This window comes from Dipteris shenzhenensis, chromosome 11 (genome assembly GCF_047967505.1).
Source record: "Dipteris shenzhenensis isolate YYH24624 ecotype China chromosome 11, Dip_SZ_1.0, whole genome shotgun sequence".
Lineage (NCBI taxonomy): Eukaryota > Viridiplantae > Streptophyta > Polypodiopsida > Gleicheniales > Dipteridaceae > Dipteris > Dipteris shenzhenensis.
Window position 1 is genome coordinate 31828815 of NC_141606.1, and position 26711 is coordinate 31855525.

Here is a 26711-nt window from a genome sequence, read left to right on the forward strand (position 1 = left end):
ACATACTGGAAACACTCACTTTGACTTCATGTTCCAACATTTTGTTGATCCTTTAGGATATACTCGGATTCATCTTCCCCATTCATTGAGGATCTCTATTGGATAGTTCTGGGTTTCTTCACACTGTCCCCGCAGTGAGAGTGGACGAGCTAAGGGAGTACTCAGAGAGAGGCGCATATGCCCTTTGTGTGATCTACAGGAGGTCGAGTCGGAGGAGCATTTCATCTTCAGATGCCCAATGTATTATGAGATCCGAGGTCGCTTGTCCTGTCTCTTCAGAGATAGCTCCAAAAATTCCAATAAAGGGGAGTAAGAGAGGGTTACCCATTTAAAAGGATAGTATAGCGATGAAGATGATCTGCAAAGGACACCCATGCGAGAAACCACAAGTGAAGTAGACCCACTTGAAGAAATTCCAATGTTGACAAAGAGGGTTTTGGAAGTAGTTAACAAAAAACAAAATAGCATTAGGGAAGATTTGAGGTCTCAAAAGCGCCTAATAAGGAATCTATTATGGGGGTTTCAATTAGATTGATTAGGTGAGTAAATTGTCATATCAAAACTTACGCTTGGGTATACGACAAGGAAGGTCTTCATTTGGATGGACATAATTATTTTTGTGAGTGAAGACATGCTAAACGTAGACCTTACTTCTTGTTTTGGGCTTAGAACTCTTCTGTGTCCACAATTCTCCTCTTCAATGGTTAGAGAGGACCCTTGAATTACATTTACATTATAACTTCATGCTCAATCTTGAGCCATTTAAAAAGTATCTTTAGCTATTTAAGCATTTGTTCCATGTTATTGCGAAAATCTTTGGCTGCCTGAACCTTTCCCTTCTCGAGCTCCACTACAATTGGTGCTCTTGGTTGACATCCATACTTACGTGGTCTCTATGTTGAGCTGTCTTATCCTGTAGAGCTCTCTTTGGAGCCTCCCGCCTAGCCTAGTGATTTCCATATAGGTTCTCCTTATGATGCCATGCGTACTACCCCTTCACTTTAGTCCTCACCTTTAGAAAACAGAGGTGGAGGTTGCTTGCTACAGCCAACACTCCCCACAGTGGAAGATTGTAAACGTATGCCCAGTAACCACATTGTCCTATTTCAAATCTCACTTTTTTCCTTAATGTGTACAAGTAATAGAGAGAGATGCATATAGCTCCAAAGTTGGACAAAGTTGTGCACCGTGTGCCACCATCTAGCAGCAAGGTGCTGCCTAGATGTGGGACCCCTGTCACTACAAAACAGTTCTCCTACCTCCTTGTGGCACCTTCAAAACACTGTCAGCCTGCATGCTCTCAGTGAGCTGTGTAGTGATCCCTGCAAACATGCCTCCTTGCTGCGCCGGTGGACAGCCAATGGTGAGGCACTGTTTTCTCTTGGATCCTTGACCTCCTTGCTGCTTCTGTCTGCAGCCAATGGTGAGGCACTTGCTGCTGTGACGGGAGCCTGTTGTGAGGCACAATTGAGAGTGTCCCTGGACCTCTTTGCTGCTGAATGTGCAGGCCAGACTGAGGCTTCACTAGACCCAAACACTGAATAAGGACTGCCTGTCCTGTGGGCCCTTTTCATAGGGCTGGAATACCCTAGGGACTGGCCGACCCAGTCTGGCCCTTTCTGGACATCTGTCCTGCTGTTCAGCCTATAAACAACTCTAGATCCTGCGCTACTGGCCTGCCCACTTCTGCTTCCCTGTGTACCTGCTGCAGCAGTAACTGACTGCCTACAGCAATCTTTTGCTGTGGATTGACCAATGCAGACAGTGCTGCAAGCTGTACTTCTGACTGTACAGTCAGTCCTTGCTGCCTGCCTGCCAACATTTCCTGCTCCAGCCACCTGTACTTGGGGGTGCCCTGCAGCAGTCTTTTGACGCAGATGTTTCTGCTGCCCACATTGCAGCCCGCATACTGCCCATGTGGCAACCCTGCACATCCCCACATATCTACCCCCATGGCAGCCCCTTTCTCTGCCCATGTGGTATCTCTCAAACCTTGTTGGTACACCTCCCCCATGTCCTCCTCATTTGGCCTCATGGTTTCCACCTTTATAATAGCCTATCCATGACTCTAGTATTACTGTTGATGTAATGCTGTTCTGATGCTTGCTTTTTTTCACGATGGTAGTCAATTGTCCCTTAATTTGTACTTTTTGAGATATGGAAGGACAGTTCCTATTGGAGTTGCCACATCCCTATCTATTGAGGTGGGCTCTTTTTACGCAAAAAGTAGTGCTAGTTATATTGCTTGAAAACGAGAGTACAAGAGGGCCTAAAGGCCAGCGGGCTGCAATCACAAAACGGATACAGCCCGAGGTAACAAAATACTAATTACAAGCCTCTCAGGGCATAATCATCGGAGTGTGGACAAACAGCCACGGTGGGGGGGAGTAATGCCACTGAAGACTCTGAGCAGAGTGCTGGAAGAACAGCTCTCGATGGTCCTAGTCGCGAAGGAAGCGCCGTCTCTTCTCCTTCCCTGCTCAGGACTCCCCCTGAATCTGATCCCACTGACCTTTGAGCGTGTGAATGATCGTGCTCCAAATGTCCTAGGGTCTGGGTAGCAGAAGAAGCCTGATCTCCTAAGGTTTGCGCGCATCTGGAAGTCCAGATATGCCAGCCTGCAATACTCCCTATGATCTCCCAAACTGGGTGCTGAGTCATCGCTCCTGCATTTGTCTCTGTCAGATGCCAAGGGAAGCTGTCCATGTATGCCCAGGTGGCCTGCGTGATGAAGAAAACCGGATCCTGCCTAGAGAACTCATAAGCGAAGTGATGTCCCATCTCGGTGTTGCACCAGCAAACGGCTCCCCAAGTGACCAGTCCTAGCTTGGATGCAGCCCTCGCTAAGATCCCCATGACTCCCTTCCACACTGTCTGAGCATGCGAGCAGCTCCAAAGGCAGTGCTTCAGGGACGACTCCTCCTGAAAACACATCTGGCAGTGCCCCTCCTGCCCCCCTGCCCCATCTGCCTCAGCCAGCTACCAACTGGTAGCCCCTTGTGGGCCACCATCCAAAGAAAGTAAGAGATCTTCCTCGGCCGCCAGCTTGCCCAAAGAGTCTTCCAGAATGTACGAAGAAAGACCAGAGATATCCCTTGGGCATACCAACTATGTGCCTGTGTGGGTAGCCCGCGCTGGAGAGCCCCAAGAGCACGCCTACCAGTATGCGCACTGTATGAGAAGAAGGGGGTAGGGTTCTCTGAGGTCTCGAGTGGTGGCCAGTGCCACTCCCCTGGGTCCCACTCCACCTCTGTCAAGGAGCGGCCCTCCCAAATCCAGAGTCTCCAGTCCTGGTCCTGCATAATTAGGGGGTCTATATGCCACGTTTTCCCTTGCAGCCCTATGATGCGAAGGCGCTGCCAGGGAAGCTGGGGGTCAATCACGGCCTCTCTGCTCTGGAGAAGGCTATCATCGGCGACGGAGAAGAAGCGAATCGAGGAGTCCGAGAAAAGGCCTGCAACCACCAAAGGAATGCCACAGGGTGTGAACTGCCCTAGCCACCTCTCATCTCCTGGGAGGAGCTGTCTGGTGATCCTGGGAATCCTCCAACCTGCAGGAATGGCAGCATCGATCTCCGCTCGTCGAGCTTGGATCCCACGTGCCCTACCTACTACTGCTGCCAGCTCGCCTGGGCTCAGCTGGCTACAGACGTCCCTCCAAACCCAGAGCGAGCGCGCGGGCCCATGCGCCCAGAGCGCCCAAGGGATATGGGATCTCTCTCCAAGCTGGCGACCTGTATCATTTGTCACCTGGCTGCTCCAGATCAGGGGCTGTCTGTCTATCTCCTCTCGGCAGTTAGGGGGAACCTGAGAGAGGCTGTGTCGCAACGTCCTCCAGACCGAGACGAGGCTACGGAGGAAGGGGGAACGGGGCTGAGTCAGTGGGACAGAAGTGAAAATCCACCGGATAGACGGCTGCCAATCACCCCCTGTCTGGGGGGTACACGTGCTGAGACCATGCTGAAGCAAGAGCTTCCACGTCTGCCCTCCTGGGGTCAGACCGCGGATGACTAACTTGCCAAGTAATGCCTGACTCTGCAGTTCTGGATCTATGATGCCAAGGCCGCCTCTGTCTGGGGGAGAATGACCGTCTGCCAGGCGACCCGGGCTTTGGTGGTGCCGGAACCATCTAAGCTAAACCAAAGAAAGTTCCGCACCAGTCTCCTCAGCTGGGCTACACACGATCTCGAGAAACACGAGCAAGAGGCCACGTACCAAGCGGTGGCAAGAAGGACCTGGTTGACCACAAGGGCCCTGACTGCCAAGGATAGCCGAGCCGTGCTTCAGAAGGCTAGCTTCCGTCGTATGGAGACTAGGACCGGTAAGAACTGCTGAGCCGGCGTGATATCCAAGCCTACCTGGAATCCCAGGTAACGTGTCGTTTGTCCTCTAGGGATCCAGCGAAACCCAGGAAAATACCCCAGTGTGAGTTGGCTCCGGGATCCGTAAGAAAACCAACTGACTTATGCCAATTGATTTTCGCCCCAGCGGCTAGACAAAAAACCTCTAAGGTACTCCCGTGCAGCCTCAGCTAGGAGGGCTTCTTTCTTCAGGGAATGGAAGGATTCTCCTTTCTTCTCTGAATCTAGTACAGGGTTGAGATGGCACTTTCAGCCTCAGCCTTGGTTTCTTTCCACCTCACTGTGAGGGGCTTTTTATTATCCTCATGATTTCATGATGTATTCCGCTTTGAGCTTGCTCTCGCGGGTTTTTGTTCTTACTTAATAGAAGTCTTTTTCATGGAAAAAAAAAAAAAAAACCTCTAAGGACAGTCTCACTCGCTCCAGTGACTGGATATCATTCTGCACATACAGGGCTGTGTCGTCTGCATACTCGGAGTCTAGAAGATCTGCATCATCCCGAATAGGGAGGCGCATCCCTCAAAGACCAGTGGTACGGGCTCGTAGGAAGTGAGTCATGGCCTCCACAAAAAATAGAAAGAGGTAGGGCGCAAGCGGGCAGCCCTGACGCACCGAGCGCTCGAGGGTGAATATCTCCCCCATCCTGCCGCTGATGGTAACCCGACTGGAGGCCGACCTGTAGAGGCTAGCAATACCTCTGATCCACTCGTCCGAGAAACCGAACCGAGAGAGTGTACCTTCCAAGAAGGACCAGTCTACCCCGTTGTATGCCTTCTCAAAGTCAAGAAGGAGTATGGCAAGGTGCTGGCCACTATGCTGGGCCCACTCCGTCGCCTCTGAGAATGTGAAAATGTTGTCCAAAATGCTGCGATCTTGGACAAAACCAGTCTGGGTGTCATGGATCAAGTCATGTAGCAGGGGGCGGATGCGGCTACTGATCATCTTGGCGAGGATTTTGTAGGCAGTCGGGAGGAGGGTGATAGGGCGCCACTGTCTGATCTCCTGACGGTCCCCCCCTTTGGGGATGAGGCAAATCAAGCCTGTCGCAAGGCTCTCTGGCATCTGTCCACTGGAGAAGATATGCTGGAAGGCTGCGAGCAAGGGCTGATGGATCTACTCCCAGAAGGTGGTGAAGAAAGCTCTAGAGAGCCCATCCTCACCTGGGCATTTCTGCCCATCAATAGCAGAGTGGGGCATGGTCAGAGAGGGTCGTCCCTGAAACCACTCCTGACTCTCCACCTCTGCCTAGCGCCCAATCGCTGACATAGAAACGGTCCAACCGCTCCAGAAGTCTGCCTCCCTCCCTCCTGTAACCCCAAGAGAAGTCTAGACTCCCTATCCATCTGCTAAAGGAAGGCTCCCTCCAGCTGTCCCGACCTCCCACAACGAACAAGGAGTCTCAATCTGCCTGCTCCGCCTGAGCTATACCGAGGAACTCTGGGCCGCGTCCCTGTTGATCCTCTAAGGTCTCAAGGTTATTGAAGTCCCCTCCCAGAATCCAAGAATCCATCTCTGGCAATAAGTTTGTCAAAGAGCTCCAGAAAGCGGCTCTCCGTCTGAGGTCAGTCGGGGCATAGATATTGAGGATGCCGATGCGGGATCCCTCAATATTCAAGCCCACCCAAAGCGCTCGTCCTGGGATCAGGGTGCCAAAACCACACACATGCTGAACTAGAGAAGCATCGATGGAGGTACAGACACCCCCGCTCCTCCCTTGCTCGCCAATCGAAGGTTCCCAGTAGGTGTGGGAGTGTCCTGTGAGGACCTTCCCACATTTACTGGTCTGAGAAGCCGAAAGCTCGTGTTCCTTCAATAGGACCACATCTACCCTTCCCACCAAGGCTGGTTGGAGCTCCCGTCTGAGCACCATCTTCCTGGGGCCGCGGGTTCCTGATGAGTGGAACTCGTTGACGTTCCAAGAGATAATGCGTATACTCATGAAGAGGGGAGATGGGCCACAAGCAGCCGTCTGCTTGCGGTTGATGTCGAGGTGGTCAGAGGATGTCCAGTGTAAAGATGAAGGCGCTTCTGTGAGGGTTTCGAAGGAGAGGCCGGATCATCGGACCCATCCTCTAAAACCTTCAGCAGAGGGGAGAGGCCCTTCGTCCCATTGTGGTAAGCTCTCTCTAACCAACTCGATGCCTCCGCCAGGAAAATACTGTAGAAGCCCGCTACCTGTGAGGTCCTCCATGGGCGGAGCCCTTCTGCGTAGATCCACTCCAGAGCCGGTCGAATAATGACCAAAAGGCGGAATTGTTTGGCGCTGTGGCGCCATCTCAGACGAACGTCACCCTCCTTCCACTGCTGCTGAAGAAGCTCCGCTGCTCTGCTACCAATCCAGTCCTGCACCTGCTCCTGGGACTGATCTCGAATTTGTCTCCCAAACATTTTCATTCGTCCATTGCTCATTCCCGTCACTGGTGATAGTGAAGGAATAGCTAGGACCATCGTGGGGGGCAAGGACAGACACCTTACCCTCCGCCCCCTTTCGGAGGAAGAAGATGCTGATGTCTAGGCATGCAGGGAAGGAGCCAATACCCGCTGCATCCAAATAATCCCAAGGTCCTGCTCGGTAAAACTCCAAAGGTAGAGCTCTAGGAGCTGCCCTTGGGTGTGGGGACGAGGATGAGGAGTCTGAACCAGAAAGAGGGGTGTTGGCTGTCGAACAAGCTGGAGTGGTGCTGGCCATCTGCGGGGAAGGGGCTCTCCCCTCCGTCGGGTCAGGAGGGATAGGCGCGGGGGAGGTCTGTGCTGGCTTCGGGGCCGTAGGCGGAGGGGGGGGTTCCCTCGGGATCATGCTCGAGGGAGAGAGGGGGGCTAAAACCAAAGGTGCTGGGGGGGATCCTGGAGGGGGGGGAGGTAGGGGGACCGAGGAGGAGGGGGGAGGGGGGGGGCGGGGTGAAGGATGAGGGGGAGGCTTGCTGATCTTCTCCTTCCCTTTCTCCTTCCCCTTACCGGGCTGCTGCTGATTGGTGACCACAGGGGGCTCTTGTTGTAGATGGGAAGGCTTTTTTGGTCCTGCTTTGTTTCCTTCCTGTTTTCTTTTGACCTCAGTCCAGCCTTCCCCTTCCGGGGGGGGTGTCGATGCCCGGCGGGGGGGATCCTAAGTTGCCTGGATGGGAGCCATCTGAGGTTCTGTCCTCGTGAAGCGAGGGCAGGAGCGCGCCTGATGCCCGAAGCCGTGGCATCTCAGACACTGATCTGGGCGACCAGTGACCATAATGCGCTGCGTCACCACACCTGTGTCCGTCTCAATCTCGAACTCTGAGGGGATACTCTGTGGATCTAGGACTGCCACTTTGACACGTGGCACCCCTTGGGCTGCCGCCGCATCAACGAAGGTGTCCTGCATGAGCCAGCCAAAGTGCGCCCCCAGGTCCTTGATGATCGGGCGAAGCTCGGTTGCGAGGCCTGGGAAAATGAGGGTAACTGGATGGCGAGGAATGCGGAAGCGGGCATCGAAGTCCGCTACACTGAAACCCCTATACCATGGGACCATAAGGATGATCTTCCCACCCACAGAAGTAGGGGACCGTTTGACCATATCGCTTGCAGCCTGTGTTGAGGAGAGCTTGAGCCAGAAGATACCACGTCCCATGAGTGCAATCTCCTCAATGTGGCTATCCTCAAGGTAGAGGGTGGACTGCAACCAGTCCCTGATGTCTGCTCGTGAAGGGGCGTAGCCAATGACTCTCCCATAAACGGATGTCTGGGAGAAGTCCGTGGTGGTTTGCTTCACCAAGGAGACCTGATGCTCTGTCAGTGTTATGCGGTAGGCTGATGGAGGGGAAGGGTCCGTCTGGGCCACCGGTTCCGGGCTCACGGCCGCCATACCGCACCGACAAACTGCGAACGCTCCAAAAGGCGGGGGAAGGAGATGGCAGAGTCGAGGGAGGTTGGAGTGGGACGGAGGCGGGGGAGGAGAGAGGGAGGGATGGAGAGGTACGGGGAAGCGGGGGGAGGAGAGGTGGTGGAGAGGGAGCGAGTGGCGGAGGGGGAAGGAAAGGAGGAGGGAGGGGGGGGGCAGCGCAGCGCAGGGAGGGGAAGAGGAGGAGGAAAGGGGGGGGGGGGTGTGTGGCAGTGCAGCGCGAGAGGGGGCAGGGAGGAAAGGCGAGGAAGGAGGGGAAGGGGGGGGGCAGCGTTGCGCAGCAGCGGGGAGGGGGAGGAAGGGGCGGGGGGGTGGTAGCGCAACGCGAGGGGGGGGAGGCGGGGAGAGGACGGAGGGGCAGAGAAGGGAGGAGGGGGGGGTGCGGCGGAGGGGTGGCGGAGAGAGAAGGAAGAGAGGGGGACGGAGGGGTGCAGCGGGAGGTGGCGGAGAGAGAGGAGGGGGAGGGGAGAGGGGGCCGCGCAGCGCGAGGGGGGGGTAGACGGGAGCGGGGGAGGGGAGGGGGCATTCGCAGGAGCTGAAGCCGCTTAGCTTTTCGCCATCCTGAGGGGGATCCCTGCAATTCTCCGGCTCTTTTGTTTAAGATAGGTTTGGTGAGCTCTTTTGACGGTTCTGGACTCCATTTGCAAGATGACTTTCCTGACATCAATATTTTGCACATGCCGTTTCATGACTAGCTTCAGTCTGATCTGGCACTGGATGATGGTCGCAGCGCCACACATTTTACGACTCCCAGCTGTGGTATTTTTACCTTCATCTTATTTTCCCAAACATAGCTAGTGTAATTTTAGATAGACTAATTCAAGTGCAATTGAAGTTTCTTGTTGCCTAACAAATTAAGCCATTCTTTGCAGATTTTGTTTTAAATATAAATCTCAATGTCAAGCCATACTCTTGAATGTTTGTGTGCCATACTGAGGTTTCCTTCATGGGATTGGAAGCATATCAGTAGATAACCTAAGGACCATTAGTTGATCACCAATGTAGACAAGATTCAAGCCTACATATCATAGAGTATCGTGATTGCTTGGTCTTTTGCCAGAGGGTACATATCTTTGAACAATGCAATTATCACTTCTTATGCAAAGCATGTGGCTGCTAATAGCAAGTTTTCCCACGTGAATGTGTTCATACTTTGTATTGGTGCTATTTGCACATGAATGAATTACTTTCACTCTGGCACCTTTGCAGCCATTATACAACAATCCACAACAGGTGCTCAATTGTAAGGAGATGTAGAAGCTCAAAATAGCAACATTTGAGTCCAGTCATACAATCTCTATTTGATCCATCCCCACCTACTATCCATGCAGCCAGAACACCTTCAGTTCTTAGTCCCCTCCTACCATCATTATGTGTTTTAATCATTTATAATTCCCCTTCATCATTGGTTTTTTCCTTGCCACCTCCTATTCCCACTCCCAGTCCGACTCCCACATTTTTTTTTTTGGGACATTGGCTATCAGTTTGCTTTTCCCCAACTTCTCTCTCCATGGATCTTTTGCATTAGTGAACTTGGTGTGGGTGCCCTTAGTGCTTCTTCATTACCAATGAATGTTATGGCTATCCTCACCAAGATCAGCATGGATGGGATGTAGATTGCTGCATGTGGGAGCATAGTTGTAACATCGGGAGTCTCATCCTATGGGTAGATAGACTTTCAGTTTGGATCACATGCCATTGTCACAGTTTTAGTCTCCTTCCTCACCTTGAGCTCCTACTTCTAGGACCAATTTGTGGCCTCCCCATCCTAGAGCCATATATCCCATTCAATATTATTGATGTACTTGAGCTCAAAATATTATTGATGTCTTCAAGGTGACACAAAGACTACCTCCGTGTTAAGCTGCTTCTACTACTCGTCGCTGCTCATGCGATAATTCTCTCCCTTCGCTAGTATTTGTCACGGGCGATGGCTTTCTTTTTTTTCCTCCCAGCCAACTCTCAGGGACCTGATGCGTGATATATTCTATCGTTGTTTTTCTTCATCCTTATCCCTGAGACCCACAATTCCCTAGATAGTTCCTGGCCACATGTCTTCATTTTAGGCCCCTTCTTAGATGCATCCTTTTTCACCCCTCTCTTGGAGTTCCTTTAAAAACAATTGCCCCTTGGCAATTTGCACATTTAGATGCACCTAGGCCGTAGCCCTATTAGAACTACCTAGTCAATGCCATTACGCCCTCACCTAGGACCTTGGCAGTTACTTCTCTTGACCATTTAATTACGCACATTAACTATTACAAAAGTTGGTCATCTAAGAGAAAATGCCCACCGATCTATCCGAGGTCATGCTATCTCGGCTAGAGCATAACATTCCTTCCCTCTTCAAGCATCAGCGTCCTCGATGATGAAATCTGGGAACGCTCTTCGTAACTGGTATACGGATTCCCAGGTAGCTTCCGATAGAGGCTGACCATGCCATGCAACCAACACCGTGGGTATCTTCCGATTTCGTATCTGCATTGTTCCTCGGTCCAGGATTCTTGTTGGTTTGCGTCTTGCAATATCCTCTATCTCCTGAAACAAAACCACACCTTCGATTAGTGAGTCACCTGTATGCAAAAATTTCTTTAAGCGCGAAACATGAAAAACCGGGTGCACCTTACACCCTTGTGGCAATTCTAATTTATAGGCTACACTGCCTATTCTCTTTAGAATTAACCACGGCCCACAGTATCGAGGTGATAACTTAGCACACTCTCCTGAAGTCAACGACTTCAAGTGCGAAGGAATTCTGAGAAAAACTTTTTCTCCTTCTTCAAATACTTTTATAGACCGATTTTCATCCGCATACACCTTGGCTCTATCCATAGCCTGGCGGATATTAGCTCTCGCAAGTGCTAGCATCTCCCGCATCTGAACTACAAAGTTCGCGGCACTAGGCACTTTCTGAGGTACTCCAACTATAGTCGGATTGGCTGGTCTATAACCATAGTTCAGCTCAAACGGACTGAACCCGGTAGATGAATGTTTCCTATCATTGTAGGCAAACTCCAACAATGGCAACCACTTGTCCCATGTATGTTGCCTCAATGACACATATGCCCTCAGCATATCCTCTAAAGTCTGGTTGACTCTCTCCGTCTGACCATCCGTCTCAGGATGATCCCCACTACTCATTCCCAACTCAGTCCTTAGTGTCTCAAATACCGCTGTCCAAAAATGACCGGTAAATCTAACATCTCTGTCTGACACTATGGATCTAGGCAATCCATGCAAACGAAATATATGTCTAATGAACAAATCCGCCACTTGCGGGGCACTAACAGACTCTCGAGTCGGAATGAAGTGAGCCATCTTGGTTAGACGATCAACCACCACAAGGATAGAATTATACCCTCCTTGTGTTGCAGGTAGCCCTACAATAAAGTCCATGGAAATCCTCTCCCACTTACTTAGTGGTATTTCCAAGGGCTGTAAAAGTCCGGGTGGCTTCACCCGCTCGGCCTTACTTACCTGACACGAGAAACACCGTGTCACATATTCATGAATATGCTTTTTCATCTTTGGCCAAAAGAAATCTCGCTTCACGAGATCATATGTCTTCTCGACTCTTGGATGTCCCGCACACGGGCTATCATGGCATTGTCGAATGACTCTCTGCCTGAGATCATTCTGACTAGGTACTACAACCTTGCCATTTCTAACTAGCATACCATCCCTTACGGTATATCTTGCATAAGTTTGGTCTTTTCTGGATGCCAGGTCATCCTTTTCATTTTCCCCGGGTTTTAACACATGAGCCTTAGGCCATAAGCTCTGGACAAACTCATCCACTTTTTGAGTTTCTCTTATCTCGGTCATTAGAGCACTCTCTAATACCGTGAAACTCAGGTTGTGCATAATGCGAGACAACGCATCAGCTACCTTATTGTCTTTTCCTCTTCGGTACCGAATCGTCAAATTAAACTCCTGCATGAGCTCTGCCCACCTAGCTTGGCGGCCCCTCAAGTCAGGTTGTTTACAAAAATGTTTCAGAGTATCATGATCTACATCCACATAAAACTCTGAACCATACAGATAATGCCTCCATGTTTTCAAAGCATGGATAACAGCATACAACTCCAATTCATGAGTTGGCCAATTCCTTTGAGAGGGAGAAAGCTTCTTGCTTTCAAAGGCTACTGGCCTTCCCTCTTGAAGGAGAACTGCTCCTACCGCAATGCCACTTGCATCGGTTTCTAGGAACAACGGTTTCTGGGGATCAACTATTTTTAACACCGGTCCTGTGACCACAACTTGTTTTATGGTGTTAAAACTTTCTTGTTGATTCTGTCCCCAAATAAAGGGTACTTTATCTGAGGTTAGATCAGTCAATGGCGATACTATTCCAGAATATCCTTTGATATGTCTTCTATAAAATTGGACAAATCCCAAGAATGATCGCAACGCGGTCAGACTCTGAGGGATTGGCCAAGTTAGTATCGCAGCCACTTTCTTCGGATCCATTTCTACCCCCTGTGGAGTAATTATGAACCCTAAATACTCAAGCCTAACCATACACAGTATAGTTTTCTTTTTATTCACATAAAGACTGGCTTTCCTCAAAGTACTGAACACTACCCTTAAGTGTTCACGATGTTCAGTAACACTCTTACTGAATATTAGGATATCGTCTATGAAATGTACTACGAACTTTCCGATATACGGACGTAGTAAATCGTTCATAAGCATGACGAAGGTCGCTGGAGCATAGGTAAGTCCAAAGGGCATTACCAAAAACTCATAATGACCAAACGTGCTTCTAAAAGCGGTTTTATGCACATCCTCGGCTCTAATCCGGATCTGATGATAGCCGCACTTAAGATCTATCTTGCTGAAAATCACGGCTCCATGTAATGCATCTAGCAAATCATCAATCCGAGCCATCGGATACCTGTGCTTAACAGTGATATTATTCAATGCTCTGTAATCTATACAGAGGCGAAACGTATCATCCTTTTTCCTCTTTAATATCACTGGTGAAGCAAAAGGTGAAAAACTTGGTTGAATCTGCCCCAACTTGAGGTATTCTTCCAGTTGTCTACGCACCTCCGCTTCTTTAGCAAAACTCATTCTATAGGGAGGTCTATTTACAGGTTCTGCCCCCGGGATCAGTTCAATCTTATGTTGAACGTTCCGCTCTGGAGGTAACCCATAAGGTAGTTCATCCCTAAAACATTCAGAGAACTCCTCTGTTATAAGATTAGCCAGCTTGGCCATTTCACCACTTTGCGTAACATCAGTGCTAGTCGAAGACTCATCCACCGACTCTACCGATGCTGTGCAAAGGTACAAAAACTCTACTTGAGCCTTTCTGATTTCCATCACGGAAACCAACGGTCCCTGAGGTATATCTTTTTCACCTCGTAAGACATAAAGCTCATCATTCATCTTGAATTGATATACGTGCTTTTTCCAATCAATGGCTGGATTCTTCCTAGAATGCCACGCCATTCCCAGGGCTATATCTGCATGAGCAAGCTTGGTCATTTCAAAATCAAGCTTCTCAGCATAGTCCTGAATCCGAAGCTCCAACTGGGTAACCCTTTGGTCCCATACTTCAGTTGAACTTCCATCTGCCATTCTGACTGTGTACGCATAGTCAGATGGACTTGTCTTTAATTTCAGCCTCTTCACGAGCTTGGAGTTAATCACATTGTGAGTTGACGCCGAGTCAAACAACACAATGACATCATGACTGGCCACCTGCCCTTTCATTTTAATTAACTCAGTATCATTAAAGGCCGTATACCCCGTTGCTGCGGGCTTAGATAGGATGTTATCAGGTGCACTCGTCACTAACTTAGCAACAGATACACATAACAAACAAGGTACTAACCTCTGAGAAGGTCCCGCCAGTTGCATCTGCATATGTTCCGCACTGGGACTCTCCTGCATTTCTACGTCGCATTCAGATATTATCATATTAGTCGTGCGACGGTCTTTATTCAGTGGACAATCCTTCCACTGATGTCGCTGAAGGCAGCCGAAGCACAATCCTTCTTTCCTAGCTTTCTCCTTTTGTTCAGGGGTCAACGAGGACTTTGACCAAGCCCGGGCTGCCATTGGAGTTATTTTCCTTTTCACCCCAACGGTGGTACTTGTTTTTACTGGTCCCTCAACCGGCTTCACCTGCTTGGTTTGGCCACTTGGCTGCGAGACACTTGTCTTTGAAACCCATTTCCTCTGAAATCCCCCTTTTCTCGGGTGCTCATACTGAGTCCCTGCCTGCACAAATCCACCAGATCTGCCTCTGGCATCCTCATAGTTCAGGGCTACTGCTATAGATTCATCTAGTGTAGTCACATATTTAGCCCGAACTTCCATTTTGATCTTGTCGTTCAGTCCATAGATATAGTCTTTTAACTGAACCGACATAGGGAGAGGGTCTGTTATTTTCATGACACATTCTCTGAATTTGTCAGTGTACTCTGCCACTGACAAGCTCCTCTGACGAAGATTTCTATAAGCATCCCAAGCTCGGGATTCTTCATCAGGTGGGAGAAAGTGTTTCTTGAACTCAGCTTTAAACCCTTCCTAGGTGGTTGGAGCAACTTGATCCTTCTGTTGCTTTATCCACCATCTGTCCGCTGCCTCAATAAACAGGTGTGTGGCCTCGCGGATTTTCTTTAGATCGGATCTAATCTCACAAATGGCGAAGGCTTCTTCCCACTTGTGCAACCAAACCTCGATCACATCAGAGCTGCGCTCGGTCATCCGACCAGCGTACTTCTCCGGTCTATAATTAGCGATATTAGGCACTTTGACCCTTGCGCGCTCTAAGGAATGTACACTGGGCTCTGGCTCAGCTAGAGCTTTGCCCTTATCAACCCTAGACGGTCTAGCCGACAAGGCTTGCACCTTCTCCCTGATCTCATTTTGACCAGCATTCACTTGAAGTTGCTGGTTCATAATCTGCTGCAAAGCATCCTCTAATATCGAAATCCTACCAATCAAAGTAGGTGCTGCCTGATGTGACATCTGTTGTGTAGACTGTACTCTAGACTCACTAGGATTCACTCTTGAATTCTGTCCTTTTGCTTCCATAGGTTCACAGTGGAAGATGGGGGGTTTTTTTTTTTTTTTCTTCCTTTGTTGGGTTAAAAAAAAAAAAAATAAATGATGGATTTCCCCCTTTTTCTTATACACAGAAAAGATAAACGACAATCCCTGCTGTAAGAACGAATTAACTGCAACTCAGAATTTTTTCGAAAGAGGGAAAAAAATGCTTCCTGGATTCAAGTCTGCCATCACGTGTGCGTTGATCGACAAAGCCAAGGGATATTAGGAAAAACTTCGGGTCTTTCATCGTCGCCTCCTTCTCCGCTATCCCGCTCCAAAATTCGACGCAAAAAGACTGTCTGACTACCGACGCTACGTTGCCAAATGGAATCTGAGTAGGGGACGGCTAAATTTGTTGACCATAAATTCTTTCGACGTCAGCAGCGTCCCATCTCACGTCCAGCTCGACCCCTCTGCGCTGCATTTTCGATTGGAAAAACCCCCTTGGTTTTCTTTCCCGTCAGCGCGTCGCAGCTCGTCGATCCACTTCTTGCGTTCAACTGGTTTTCTTTCCCTCTTCGTTGACGCAGACTGTGCTAAGAATCGCCTCACGTAAATAATAGATATCAAAGTGCGCTGCTTCTTTTTCGTCGATCTCTATGCTCTGATACCACATGTTAAGCTGCTTCTACTACTCGTCGTTGCTCATGCGATAATTCTCTCCCTTCGCTAGTATTTGTCACGGGCGATGGCTTTCTTTTTTTTTCCTCCCAGCCAACTCTCAGGGACCTGATGCGTGATATATTCTATCGTTGTTTTTCTTCATCCTTATCCCTGAGACCCACAATTCCCTAGATAGTTCCTGGCCACATGTCTTCATTTTAGGCCCCTTCTTAGATGCATCCTTTTTCACCCCTCTCTTGGAGTTCCTTTAAAAACAATTGCCCCTTGGCAATTTGCACATTTAGATGCACCTAGGCCCTAGCCCTATCAGAACTACCTACTCAATGCCATTACGCCCTCACCTAGGACCTTGGCAGTTACTTCTCTTGACCATTTAATTACGCACATTAACTATTACAAAAGTTGGTCATCTAAGAGAAAATGCCCACCGATCTATCCGAGGTCATGCTATCTCGGCTAGAGCATAACACTCCGCTTTTATTGTTGATATCGATGGGAGGTCTTGAGCTCTCCTTGGATTATCTTTCTAGAGGCATTGCACCGGGGATTCTATTGTGCTGATCTCAGACATTCCATTGGAAATCTTTGTTAGATCTGGTGTTTAGGTGTAGCTGGTATGGACATTATTGGATTCACATTTGTATTGATTACGATAGGATATGCATGATGGAGGTATGTTGGGCAATGGGCAGATCCAACCAAGTACAAAATGGCAACCTCATAGGGGACAATGTATGTGGCCATATCAGTCACCATTTGTAGCCCACACAAGGTTGCCATATGCTTGGCCATATTGGTTAGGTTTGGGCTAGCTAGGGCCAGTCTACATCACTAATTTCAAGCAGTCAAGTAGGTGGCCTGAAGGGCTGCCATAGAGTGCCCATAGCCTATGCATAGGTCTTCCCCATGGCTCCTCCAACTGGAGGGAGCCTCCATTTATACTCAGCCTTTTTTGGGGAGCAAGGAGAAGATCAGCTTTCAGCCTATCATCCTCTTTTGCGCACTTCAGTTCTTAGTTTCATTTTGTATTAGCATTACTTGCTTTGGACAATTTTAACAAAGCTGAAAATGAGGAGAACGCTTGGTTGTTCCCGTTGTGAATTAAGCTAGATCAGTGTATGACTGATTTGTGCTTTTGATCCCCCTTTTGTGTCTGCATAAGCAAGAGAGGTAGATCATGTTTAGTCACCAAAAAAAAATGCGTATGGTAGGTACACTTCACTTATCTTTTTGTTTATCTAATGCAAACACACATTAGGCAGTGTTGGCATTGTTCAACAGAATTTTGTGCTTTATAAGACACAATTTGACCATGCCTCTTTCGTTTGTAATGTATCGTGATTGGATTTCAACAATCATTACGTTTGCATTTCTCACAACAATTTTCTTAATTCTAGGAAATAGAATGAATTTCTATAATGGTTTAAAAGGAAGCATTGTACGTATCTTGAATTTTTACTGAAATACATCATACTTGCATTGTATTTTTTTGGGGAAAGTGGATGGTTAGGCGCTGGATATCTCGGTATGGTGAAGCTGAGGCAATCAAACTCATGGAATGGAACAATAAGCCACCAACTTATGCCTTAAGGTGATTCTAGATCTTATCTCTTGTTTTCATTTTAGTAACAAAAATGTTAAGTAGACCAAAACCAAAAGTGACCCATCTGCAACACAGATAAGCATGCTAGCATGATTTGTATCCTATTTCAAAATTTGGCTTAAGAATATATATTTAACATTATCTGAAGAAAAGTGTGATTGACAAATCCTACACAGATAGGACCTATTGGCACATGCATATGTTGCATCAAAACATGTGTGACCTTTTGCGACTAATGCATCCGTATGAGAAAATCACGGTGGATTATACTAAATGTGGAGGAATTCTGGTACGGATTGGAAGGATAAGTGTTTTTACTTTACTATATCTCTGATTATGACCAGTGATTTTCGCTTTTGAGCATCACTTTCCTCCCCCCTCTCTTTTTTGGTGGTCCACTTTCCCTTCAGTTTTTGTGAGTATTTTCTTGGGGTAATGGTGTGAAAATTGATACTTAAAGGTGTGACTCTATACTATGTAAAGTTAATAAAACTAATGGCAATGAGAGTGTGTTAAACTACAGTTTCTTTTGGCATGATCATTAACATGCTCTATGATATTTAGCTTGTTGTCTTTTTGCTATAGTGGACTACGGTGACAAGAAGCAAAGTTTTCAAGGGCACAAACTTTGTGGAGAGGGGGTGGCAAATGGAAGTTAAATTAGATGTTTGAAATGATATACGCAAACTTTAGTACTTCACATGTGTAGTTCACTCTTTTGAAATTGTATTTTTTCCTCTCTTCGAGTATTGAAGAAAAAGTTTTAGAGCCAGCTTGCACTTTTATCATTGATGGAGAGTAGGGTCTTTTCATAGAACGGGTCTTGGTATCTCTCATGACAAGCTAAGGCAAGGATTGATTGCTCATGCTCAACCAAATGATCGGAGATTGTGCAGTCCATATGTGTGTGTGTTAGAGCCCATAATAGTCTACGACAATTGGTTGTGTGTGATGAAGGGGCGGAAAATGCAAGCAAAGTTGATAGGCTTGTCATGGCTACTACTCAGAAGGGATGTGCAACAAGAGAAAGGTCCTTGTTGATGGGGTAAGCAAGGCTTTATCGCTCAAGATGACCTTTTTTGGTAGGGAAATGGAAATATGTGCCAAGCGGATCCTTTGCCTCTAAGAGAGCATCATAGTCAAGCATCAATATTTACAAGAACAAAGACCATTTACAGATATTTGTAAATAGGATTGCATTTAGGGTGTGCATTTGGAGTTCGCACCTACACTAGTTGTCCCAGGCACACTTGTGGGTACCAATAGAATTTCCAAGTAAATAAATAGATAAATAAATATTCATGTATGTATGTATGTATATAAGAAGAGAGAAGTACATGCCGGTCTACAAAGGAGAAATTGTAGATCCACTACAATATGCTAGCAATCTTAGCCCCATGTACACTTGTGGATAGATCTCTAAAAAATAGAAGAGGAGAAAGAAAGAAAGAAAGAAAGAAAGTTTATTAAAGTCTTCAAAAGACTGATTGGTCTATGAGACTGTGAAAAATCCTGATACAAACAAGCTGTGTGAGTGGAGCGACAAAATGAGCATCCACTCCAATGCAGAATGCAAAATGATAAGTGTTGAGTGCTACATAGTCATGTCAGACAGATGATCGTCTACACAACACTAACATCTTTATCATCAGAGCGGGGGATGAGGTAGTGAGGGCATAAAGTCAGAGATAGGGTGCTGGCGGCTGCCCGCGGGCATGATCCTGTGTCGTCTCTTGGTTGTAGCTCTGCGTCTGACAAGGGCTACTATGACCCCTGTTGGTGGAGCCCCAACTCTGAACAGGGAAGGAATATCCTCAGGTGTAATTTGTGTATCCACCCTCTGTCTGAGCTGTCATGTCACTGGTTTTGTGTCACGATCATGACGGGGCCGCGTGGTATGGGAGTCCGCATGGTCTTGCTGGAAGAAATCAGTGATCGAGCTCTGAGAAGAGTTTCGGCTAAGCATCTCTAGTTGCAGTGTCTGAGTACCTCATGAATGAAGCCTGCCAAACATCGCTGGTCTGGGTAGGAGAATCGGGCCAAAATCCCATAGCTATCTCTGAAGAGGCAGTTGAAATGCCCTCAGATCTCATAGTAAAGTCTTCTAAATACCAATGGGTCTATGAGATTGATAGAAAACTTGATACAATGAGCAAAAAGGGTGGAGCTACTAAGCGAGCATCCTAACCATGCTAGAAAACTGTGTAGGACATAGTCAATGTCGTCTTCATTAATGTCATCATAGTCTTAGTCCTCACTAACATCATCATCATCATACCGGACATAGCCTAATCCAATATATGTAATACAATATAGCACACACACGGCATGAGAAGTCAAAGTGTGCCTGGTGACGGGCTAGGCTATGTAGGCAAAAAGCCTGTGATAGATCGCTATCTACTCTTTGGAAGTGTAGTCTGTCATGACCTCCTGGTAGTGGCTCTGCGTTGGACAACCGCCACAATAACCCCTGTCGGCCGTATCCCGGGTGTGAACATAGATGGGATGTCAGCTAGTGTGATCTATGTGTCTGTCCTTTGTCGAATGTGCCGCGTCTCGGGCTCGGGGTCTCTGCCTCTCTTGCTATCTGTGATCAGGGGGGCAATATGCTCTGGCTCGAAGAACTTTGTGATCACACTCTGAAATGAGTCTAATAAGGCCTCCCGCCCCTATCTTTGCGAGCTGATGATAGGCTCTCTATGTTCGATCACCACAAAAAGGAAAGCGGCGAGGCACCTTTGGTATGGGTAGGAGAGAAGTCTGGAAAGGGGCCCGAAGCCGTCTTCAAAGAGGCAGCGGTATCGTCCACGGATCTCGTAGCAGATTGGGCAACGAAAGGCAAAGTGCTCCTCTGACTCGATCTCATGTCGGTCACATAGTGTGTAGATATGACCCTCTCTGGGCATCCCCTCCGCTCGTCCACTCTCGATACAGAGTCGGTGTGATGAAACACGGAGCTGCCCAATGGCATCCTAAGCGAATGTGGTAAGTGGATCTAATTGTATCTTGGTGGGTCAATGAAGCCCTCCTCGGAGGTATTAAGCAGTGATCCCTATAGAAGCCTGATAGAGTGAGCTCAAAGGGTGGAGCTTCTAAGCGGGCATCATTACCCACGATGAATAAAACATAATCATATCATATGAGGTCTAGTACATAAGAAAGAAAGAAAGAAAGAAGGTTTACTACTGTCTATGAAAGACCAAAGGGTCTATGAGATTGAAACAATGAAACCTAAGGGTAGGGCCACTAAAATGGGCTCCTCTACCAAAAGCTGATGCTTGTAACGAGAAATAAAAGTAGTACATAGCGCTATTGCTGTGAGAGAAACCCACAAAGGGGGAGCAAACACCAAGGAGAATCCCTTGGTCGTCTATCAATTGATTATCTGCCACCGATTGACTTGACTTGTGTATGCTGTCTGTGGGACCAACACGACTTCACAACTGGGGAGAGACAAGAGGAGCTCGTCTGTTAGTGGCTCAGGATCTTGCGAGGGCTGGCATCAAACAGTGCTGTCCCTTGGCCTATCTAGGTCCATCTCTCCTCCTCTGTAGTCTCCGTGATGTGGCTTGCTATCTGACAAGTGTTGTCTAAACTCAAGTGGTCTGTCTTTCCACGTCGAAGAGAGAGGATGTGTTTGTGGCTCTCATGTGATTGTCCACTCGGAGTTGAATTTAACAAGTTGTGTTCTCTGGCTATCTCCTGCATCCGATCCCCTGCTGTCCTTGGCCTAGATCACTGGAGAAAAAGTCCATGATTGTGATCTGATTGGGCTCGACTGGTCCCTCATGTGCTCTCCTCTGTGCTTGTAGGAGCTGATCTTTGTGTCTCTAGGGCTCAAGACGGAAATTCGTCACCCTCTATTGATCTGGATGTGCTAGAAACTCTCTGAGTGGGCCGAAATGGGTACTGAAAAGACAGTGGGGTTGTTCACGGATCTGATAGTATATAGGGCATCTAAAAGCATAGTGATCCTTTGTCTTGGTCTCCTGCATATCACATAAAGTGCTGGGCTCGTGGACAGGGTGGAAGCTCAAGAGAAATTCGGCCTGTAGCTAGGGTGGAACCTCAAGGGAAGCCTAACAATGAATGATGCTGCGATGACATGAAACCTATGATAGAGCGCTGACGGTGGTTTATGTGTGTGACCCGCTATGGTCTCATACCAGTGGCTTTGCGTCTGACAAGGGGTACTGTAACCCCCATTTGTTGTGTCCCCGATCTATTGAACATGGAGGGGAGATATCCAAGCATGATCTATGCGTCAACCCACTGTCGAGTCTGTGGTGTCCCTAACTCTAAATCTGGTCCTCTCGACCACCCTTGAATCTCAGCCTCGCTGACCACCTTTGATCTGCTGGTCCGTGTAATCTAGCTGGAAAAACTCCGTGATCATGCTCTGAGTAGATTCTGCATGTGTGCCCTAATCCATGCCTATGTATCTTGAGCAAGTGCTCTTTGTCCGTGACAGCCTTATGGATATAGGCAGCTAGGCATCTTTGCTTCTAACACACAAGCTAGCACCACAAGTACACACAAACACGACAAGTTGTAATATTTTCTCTCATTGGATGAAAGGGATCACTATTAGTTGATAGTGATCACCAGTCCCATAGATCCTGAAGGGTCTCACGCGGAGTTTAATACAATCATATTATATCATCTCTCTCTCTATACACACACACACACACACTCTCTCTCTCTCTCTCTCAGAGACCATCAGCACAGACCGGAGCGTGATAGAGCCCAGCCCGATAGAGCTCAGACACACGCTATACCAGATGACAGGTATCAGGAGGAGCACGAGGAGGTCAGAGCTCACACAGGACACATGCCTCCACCCTGTGGATGTACATATGAGATGGTTTGTAGACGCCGCAGGATCTTGTTACATAGGGGACGTACTCGCCGCTTCATCTCCAGACGATCCAGGATGATGGCAGCTTTTCGGAGGAGACTTACTCATGGAGATCTCGCCCTACCAGCCGCTCACCTCACTTTTGCTCAGATTTGTACTCTCATAGCAGGAGGCAGGTCGATGGACAGGATTTCCAGTATTATTTTGGTTCTCAGACTCCGTGATACATGGACTTGTATCTTTGCATTGACATATTGTACTCATCCCCCCATTTTGCACCCAGGGGCGGTTTCCTTGCATCTAGCTTACTTTGTATTTAGGCTCGGATTTGACATTATGTACTTTCACTTGCATTGTATTGCGTAGCACTTAGATGATATTCGACGATGCCTCTTCTTTGTGGCACGTTGATTTTGTGCTATCTTGTACGCAGAGTTCTTGATGTCCCATGGGCCCATTTTGGCCTTTAGTGGACAATAATACACTTTCTTTCTTTCTTTCTTTCTCATGGATATGGAAGCTTTGAAAGTCTCTAGGGATGTCAGCAAATTGGGGCAGGGAGGGCAGCATGCATACCTAGAGAGCAAAGGATATCTAGACTATGCACATTGGGGGAGGTGGAGATGGAGGAGTACTTTGTGTAGATTGAGATATGGGGATGATAGCACTACCTTTTTCAAGAGGGGCATCGTCTTTGACCCTTGACCCAGGTGATTCGTTTCCCTGAGCAGTTGTGTAGCAACTTATACCGATAGAGTTGCGGAAGCATAGAGAGAGCTTGTTGAGGCAGCTCAGACAGCAAGAGGAGACGCCGACACTTGAGACTGGGATGGACCAGACATTGATGCATATCATGGAAATCTTTGAGTCTGAGTTAGAGGCAAAGCCATTGGGAGTGGGTGGAGGAAGAGGTGGGAGAAGGCAAGGAGAGATGGAGCTGGGATTGTAGAGACCAAGACTAGAGCAGAGGCGGATCAGAGCATGTACGATGGAGGTTCAGTCTATCCCAACTTTATTACCAGACACGAGGAATCACCATTAACATGGCCCGACAGATACAAAGGACACAGAGACCACACCCTCCACCACATCGAGAGACGACTCGATAGCGATAGATTCGTGTTATCCTCACATCATATTGATATAATTGTGCCCACCAGGAGGGGCTCCTCGAATACTATCCACTTCTATATCTATATCTATATCTTCCTTTGATATGTGATGTTGAGCTCCAATGTACCCTTCACTAGGGTCGTTTTTTTTGTTAGTACTTAGCATATTGCAAGGGTCTTAGTGTATCTTGCAGAAGCCCATGATGGCTTGTACTTGAATCAACTTTTGGATGTATTTTTTTGTCTCATAGGCCCATGAGGCTTTTAGAAGACGGTAATATTCTTTTTTTCTCCCTCTTTCATCACTTGTTAGACATACTCCATTACCCATGACACTTAGTAGCACGTGGTTCTTTCTTTTAACAATTGCTCACTCATCGGGATCAGCTTCTTAGTCCGAGTTTAGGCTAGGTTGTATTCGTACACCATTACATTGTACTTAGGCACTTGTACTTTTCATGCTTTTGCTTTTGCTTTTGTATAAGCAGGTCCCATAGACCATATTTTGGTCTCCAATGGACAACAATAGACTCTATCTATCTATCTCTTGCCATGTTTCTTCTCCTTCTTATCTTTCTTTGTTTTTTTTTTGGTGGATTTGTTAGATGCCTTATGAATGTATCTATCCTTTTTATTTTAATAGTGAGTTTGGGCATGTTGACGTGTACATCTATACTATGTGTTTTATTAGTGCTATTTGTGGGGCAGAGCAAATGCTACAAAAGGCATTATGAGGGATGAATTGTTTCAGACACTCAAACAACTAGAGGTACACTATCCAATTAGCAAATGCTGATATCTACTCTTGCAAAGTTTAATGGTCTCATTTCAAGATTGACGGGAAATCATATTTACATTTGACAGGTGTTGTGTGAAATTTCTTCCTATCTGCAAGACTTTGTTCGAGTTACAGTTGGTATGCAGGTGTGTACTTTCAATCTAATTCGATATAGTGTTGTTCTACAATGTATTTATTATGGCCTTCAATTAATTTTCTTGCTATCTGTAAAGTGCCTATATCCACACAATGCCTTTTGTGTAGAGATGAACGATTTCTAAAAGTGTAGCCATGTAAGCGATATGTAGTTTTTAGTGATTTGTAAATTTAGCATTCATGAAAAAGGCTTCTATTAAGTATGAAATTCCCCCAAGAACAGACTCAATGAGGAGAGAGCAGCTGCACCTCTCCCTTGTTGCCCCCTCCCTCAGCCTCTTCCCCTACCTCTTTCTTTCTTTATTTATTTATTTCTTTCTTTCAGCATTTCCTTCAGCCCCTTTCCCCTCAACCCTCCTTCCTCTTAGCTCTTCCCCGCAACCCCTCCTTCTCTTTTAAATCCCCCCCCCCAAAAAAAAAAAAAAAAAAAAAAAATCCAAGTCCCCCTCCCTCTCAGCCTTCCCGATGCAAAGATTTGACGGATGGAGCCTCACCATGTTTGAGTCGGCCATTTCGCCTCGATTGTCGAATGGATTCCCATTCAGTCAAGCGCTTCCACTGGCCGTGAAAATAGTGATTTTTCAAAAGACAGCTACTCTATGATAAGAACGGGGCTCGAGAGGGTGGCATTCACTCCTTGAATAGAGTTGTCTGGGATGCCTTCCAATTTTGGTTTAGTGGCAGAGACGCATGGCTTGATGATGCCTTTTACAGCCACAGTTACTCCTGTTTTCGTGGTTGAATAAGAGGCCGTAGATGCCTATCCATGCACAAATTGATAGATTTTATGTTGCTGACTGGGCTCTGGATAGAGGTGGGTCAGCATGCATTTCCACTGGGGTATCCACTTTAGATCACTTTCCCATGGTATTGATGATTTCAGAGCCTCATTTGAGAGGATGCTCTGCCAGTCTCAGGATTTTAGATGCCTTTTATGCACAGGAGGACATAACAGAGGCAGCTTTGCATATCTGGGTTCCTCATTTGTAGGGTGGAATGCCTTCCCCTCACTTGTGGATGTAGCCCTCATTTGGTGTTAGTGACTTTTATTATTCAGTTGCTAGCACTAGGAGACGAGACATTCTTAGACGTGAGATTGGTATTCATCAGCAGTTAGCAGCCCGACAGAGAGAAGAGTAGAAACGGCCCACAACTGCTTTGATTCAGGAGCCCCTTGCTGCAAGAAGGGCTCATCATCCGATATTGCTAGATGAGAGAGCAGAGTATGCCTTTCATGCACGCGAGTCTTTTTCTTTTTTTGGGCAAAAAGATTACTTCATTAAGTATGAATGAAAGCTGCAAGAGCAAGCTCTAATGCGGGAGTACATCATGCCATGCATGAGAAAAAAACAGCTCAAAAAGAGCTAACAAAAATCCAAGGTGGAGGTTGAAAGTGCCACCTCAACCCTGAACGAAACTCAGAGAAGAAAGGAGATCCTCTCCAAACTCTAAGAAAAGTACCTCTCTTGGATGTAGTTGCTCTGGAGGATCCCTGCATGCTCATCCGGATGGCCACCAATGTGTGAATAGTATCAGTCCATATATTGGCCATCGACTGGGAAGGGTGAACTTGGGAAGCCTCCATCACCTCCATACATTTGGCCCTCCAACACATGGGAGTCAGCCTTCAGAGATGAGATGAGGGATACAGGAGGAGTCCGTCGGGGTCACAGTATTGTACAGGTCTTCCCTCGTTGGAGCCATCTCCATTGAGAGGAAGGACGCACACTCCCGATTCATGTGGATCCGGATCTGATGCACATACACCCGTGACCTTTTCATAGCAATATGCTACTTCCCGCCAGACACATCCCACTTCACCAGAGTGGCACGAGAGGAGGGTGAGACATCGCCATATGCACCCTTACATTAGGATATCCCAGACCTTTCAGCCCGCGGGGAAGTTCTCCTTGTTGGGGACTTCAACGCCTAGACGAGCACGCGCTAGGCACCACTCTTGGACTTCCGAGACGACTCTATCATGCTACCAGACATGGACCTAGACGGAGGAGGTATGACCAGGACCTCATCGGACCGACACGGGCTTGTTTCACCATATGGACACGCGCTCCTTGATCTGGGCAGGATGCATGATCTCATCATCTACAACGGGCTTGACCTATGGCCCTCCTCAGGGGGTTTTACTTGCTTCCCACACGGGGGGGCACTAGTGTAGTAGATTACATCATGGGATCCCCTACCTTCACTTCATGTATCACCGACTTCACCGTAGCACCACTCCCTCCAAGAGCTGATCACACATACCTATTCTTCACTATCGCCACCC

The 26711-nt window shown here is 47.6% G+C and overlaps 1 protein-coding gene across 1 annotated transcript in view; it reads left to right on the forward strand.

Moving 5' to 3' along the window:
* The window catches only part of LOC147896912 (NOL1/NOP2/sun family protein / antitermination NusB domain-containing protein), a 147755-nt gene that overhangs the window by 67050 nt on the left and 53994 nt on the right, over positions 1–26711 (forward strand). The window contains exons 7-9 of the mRNA XM_087381394.1: positions 17417–17508; positions 24199–24259; positions 24355–24414. Coding sequence (XP_087237520.1) covers positions 17417–17508; positions 24199–24259; positions 24355–24414 — 213 coding nt within the window. The remainder of the gene's footprint in view (positions 1–17416; positions 17509–24198; positions 24260–24354; positions 24415–26711) is intronic.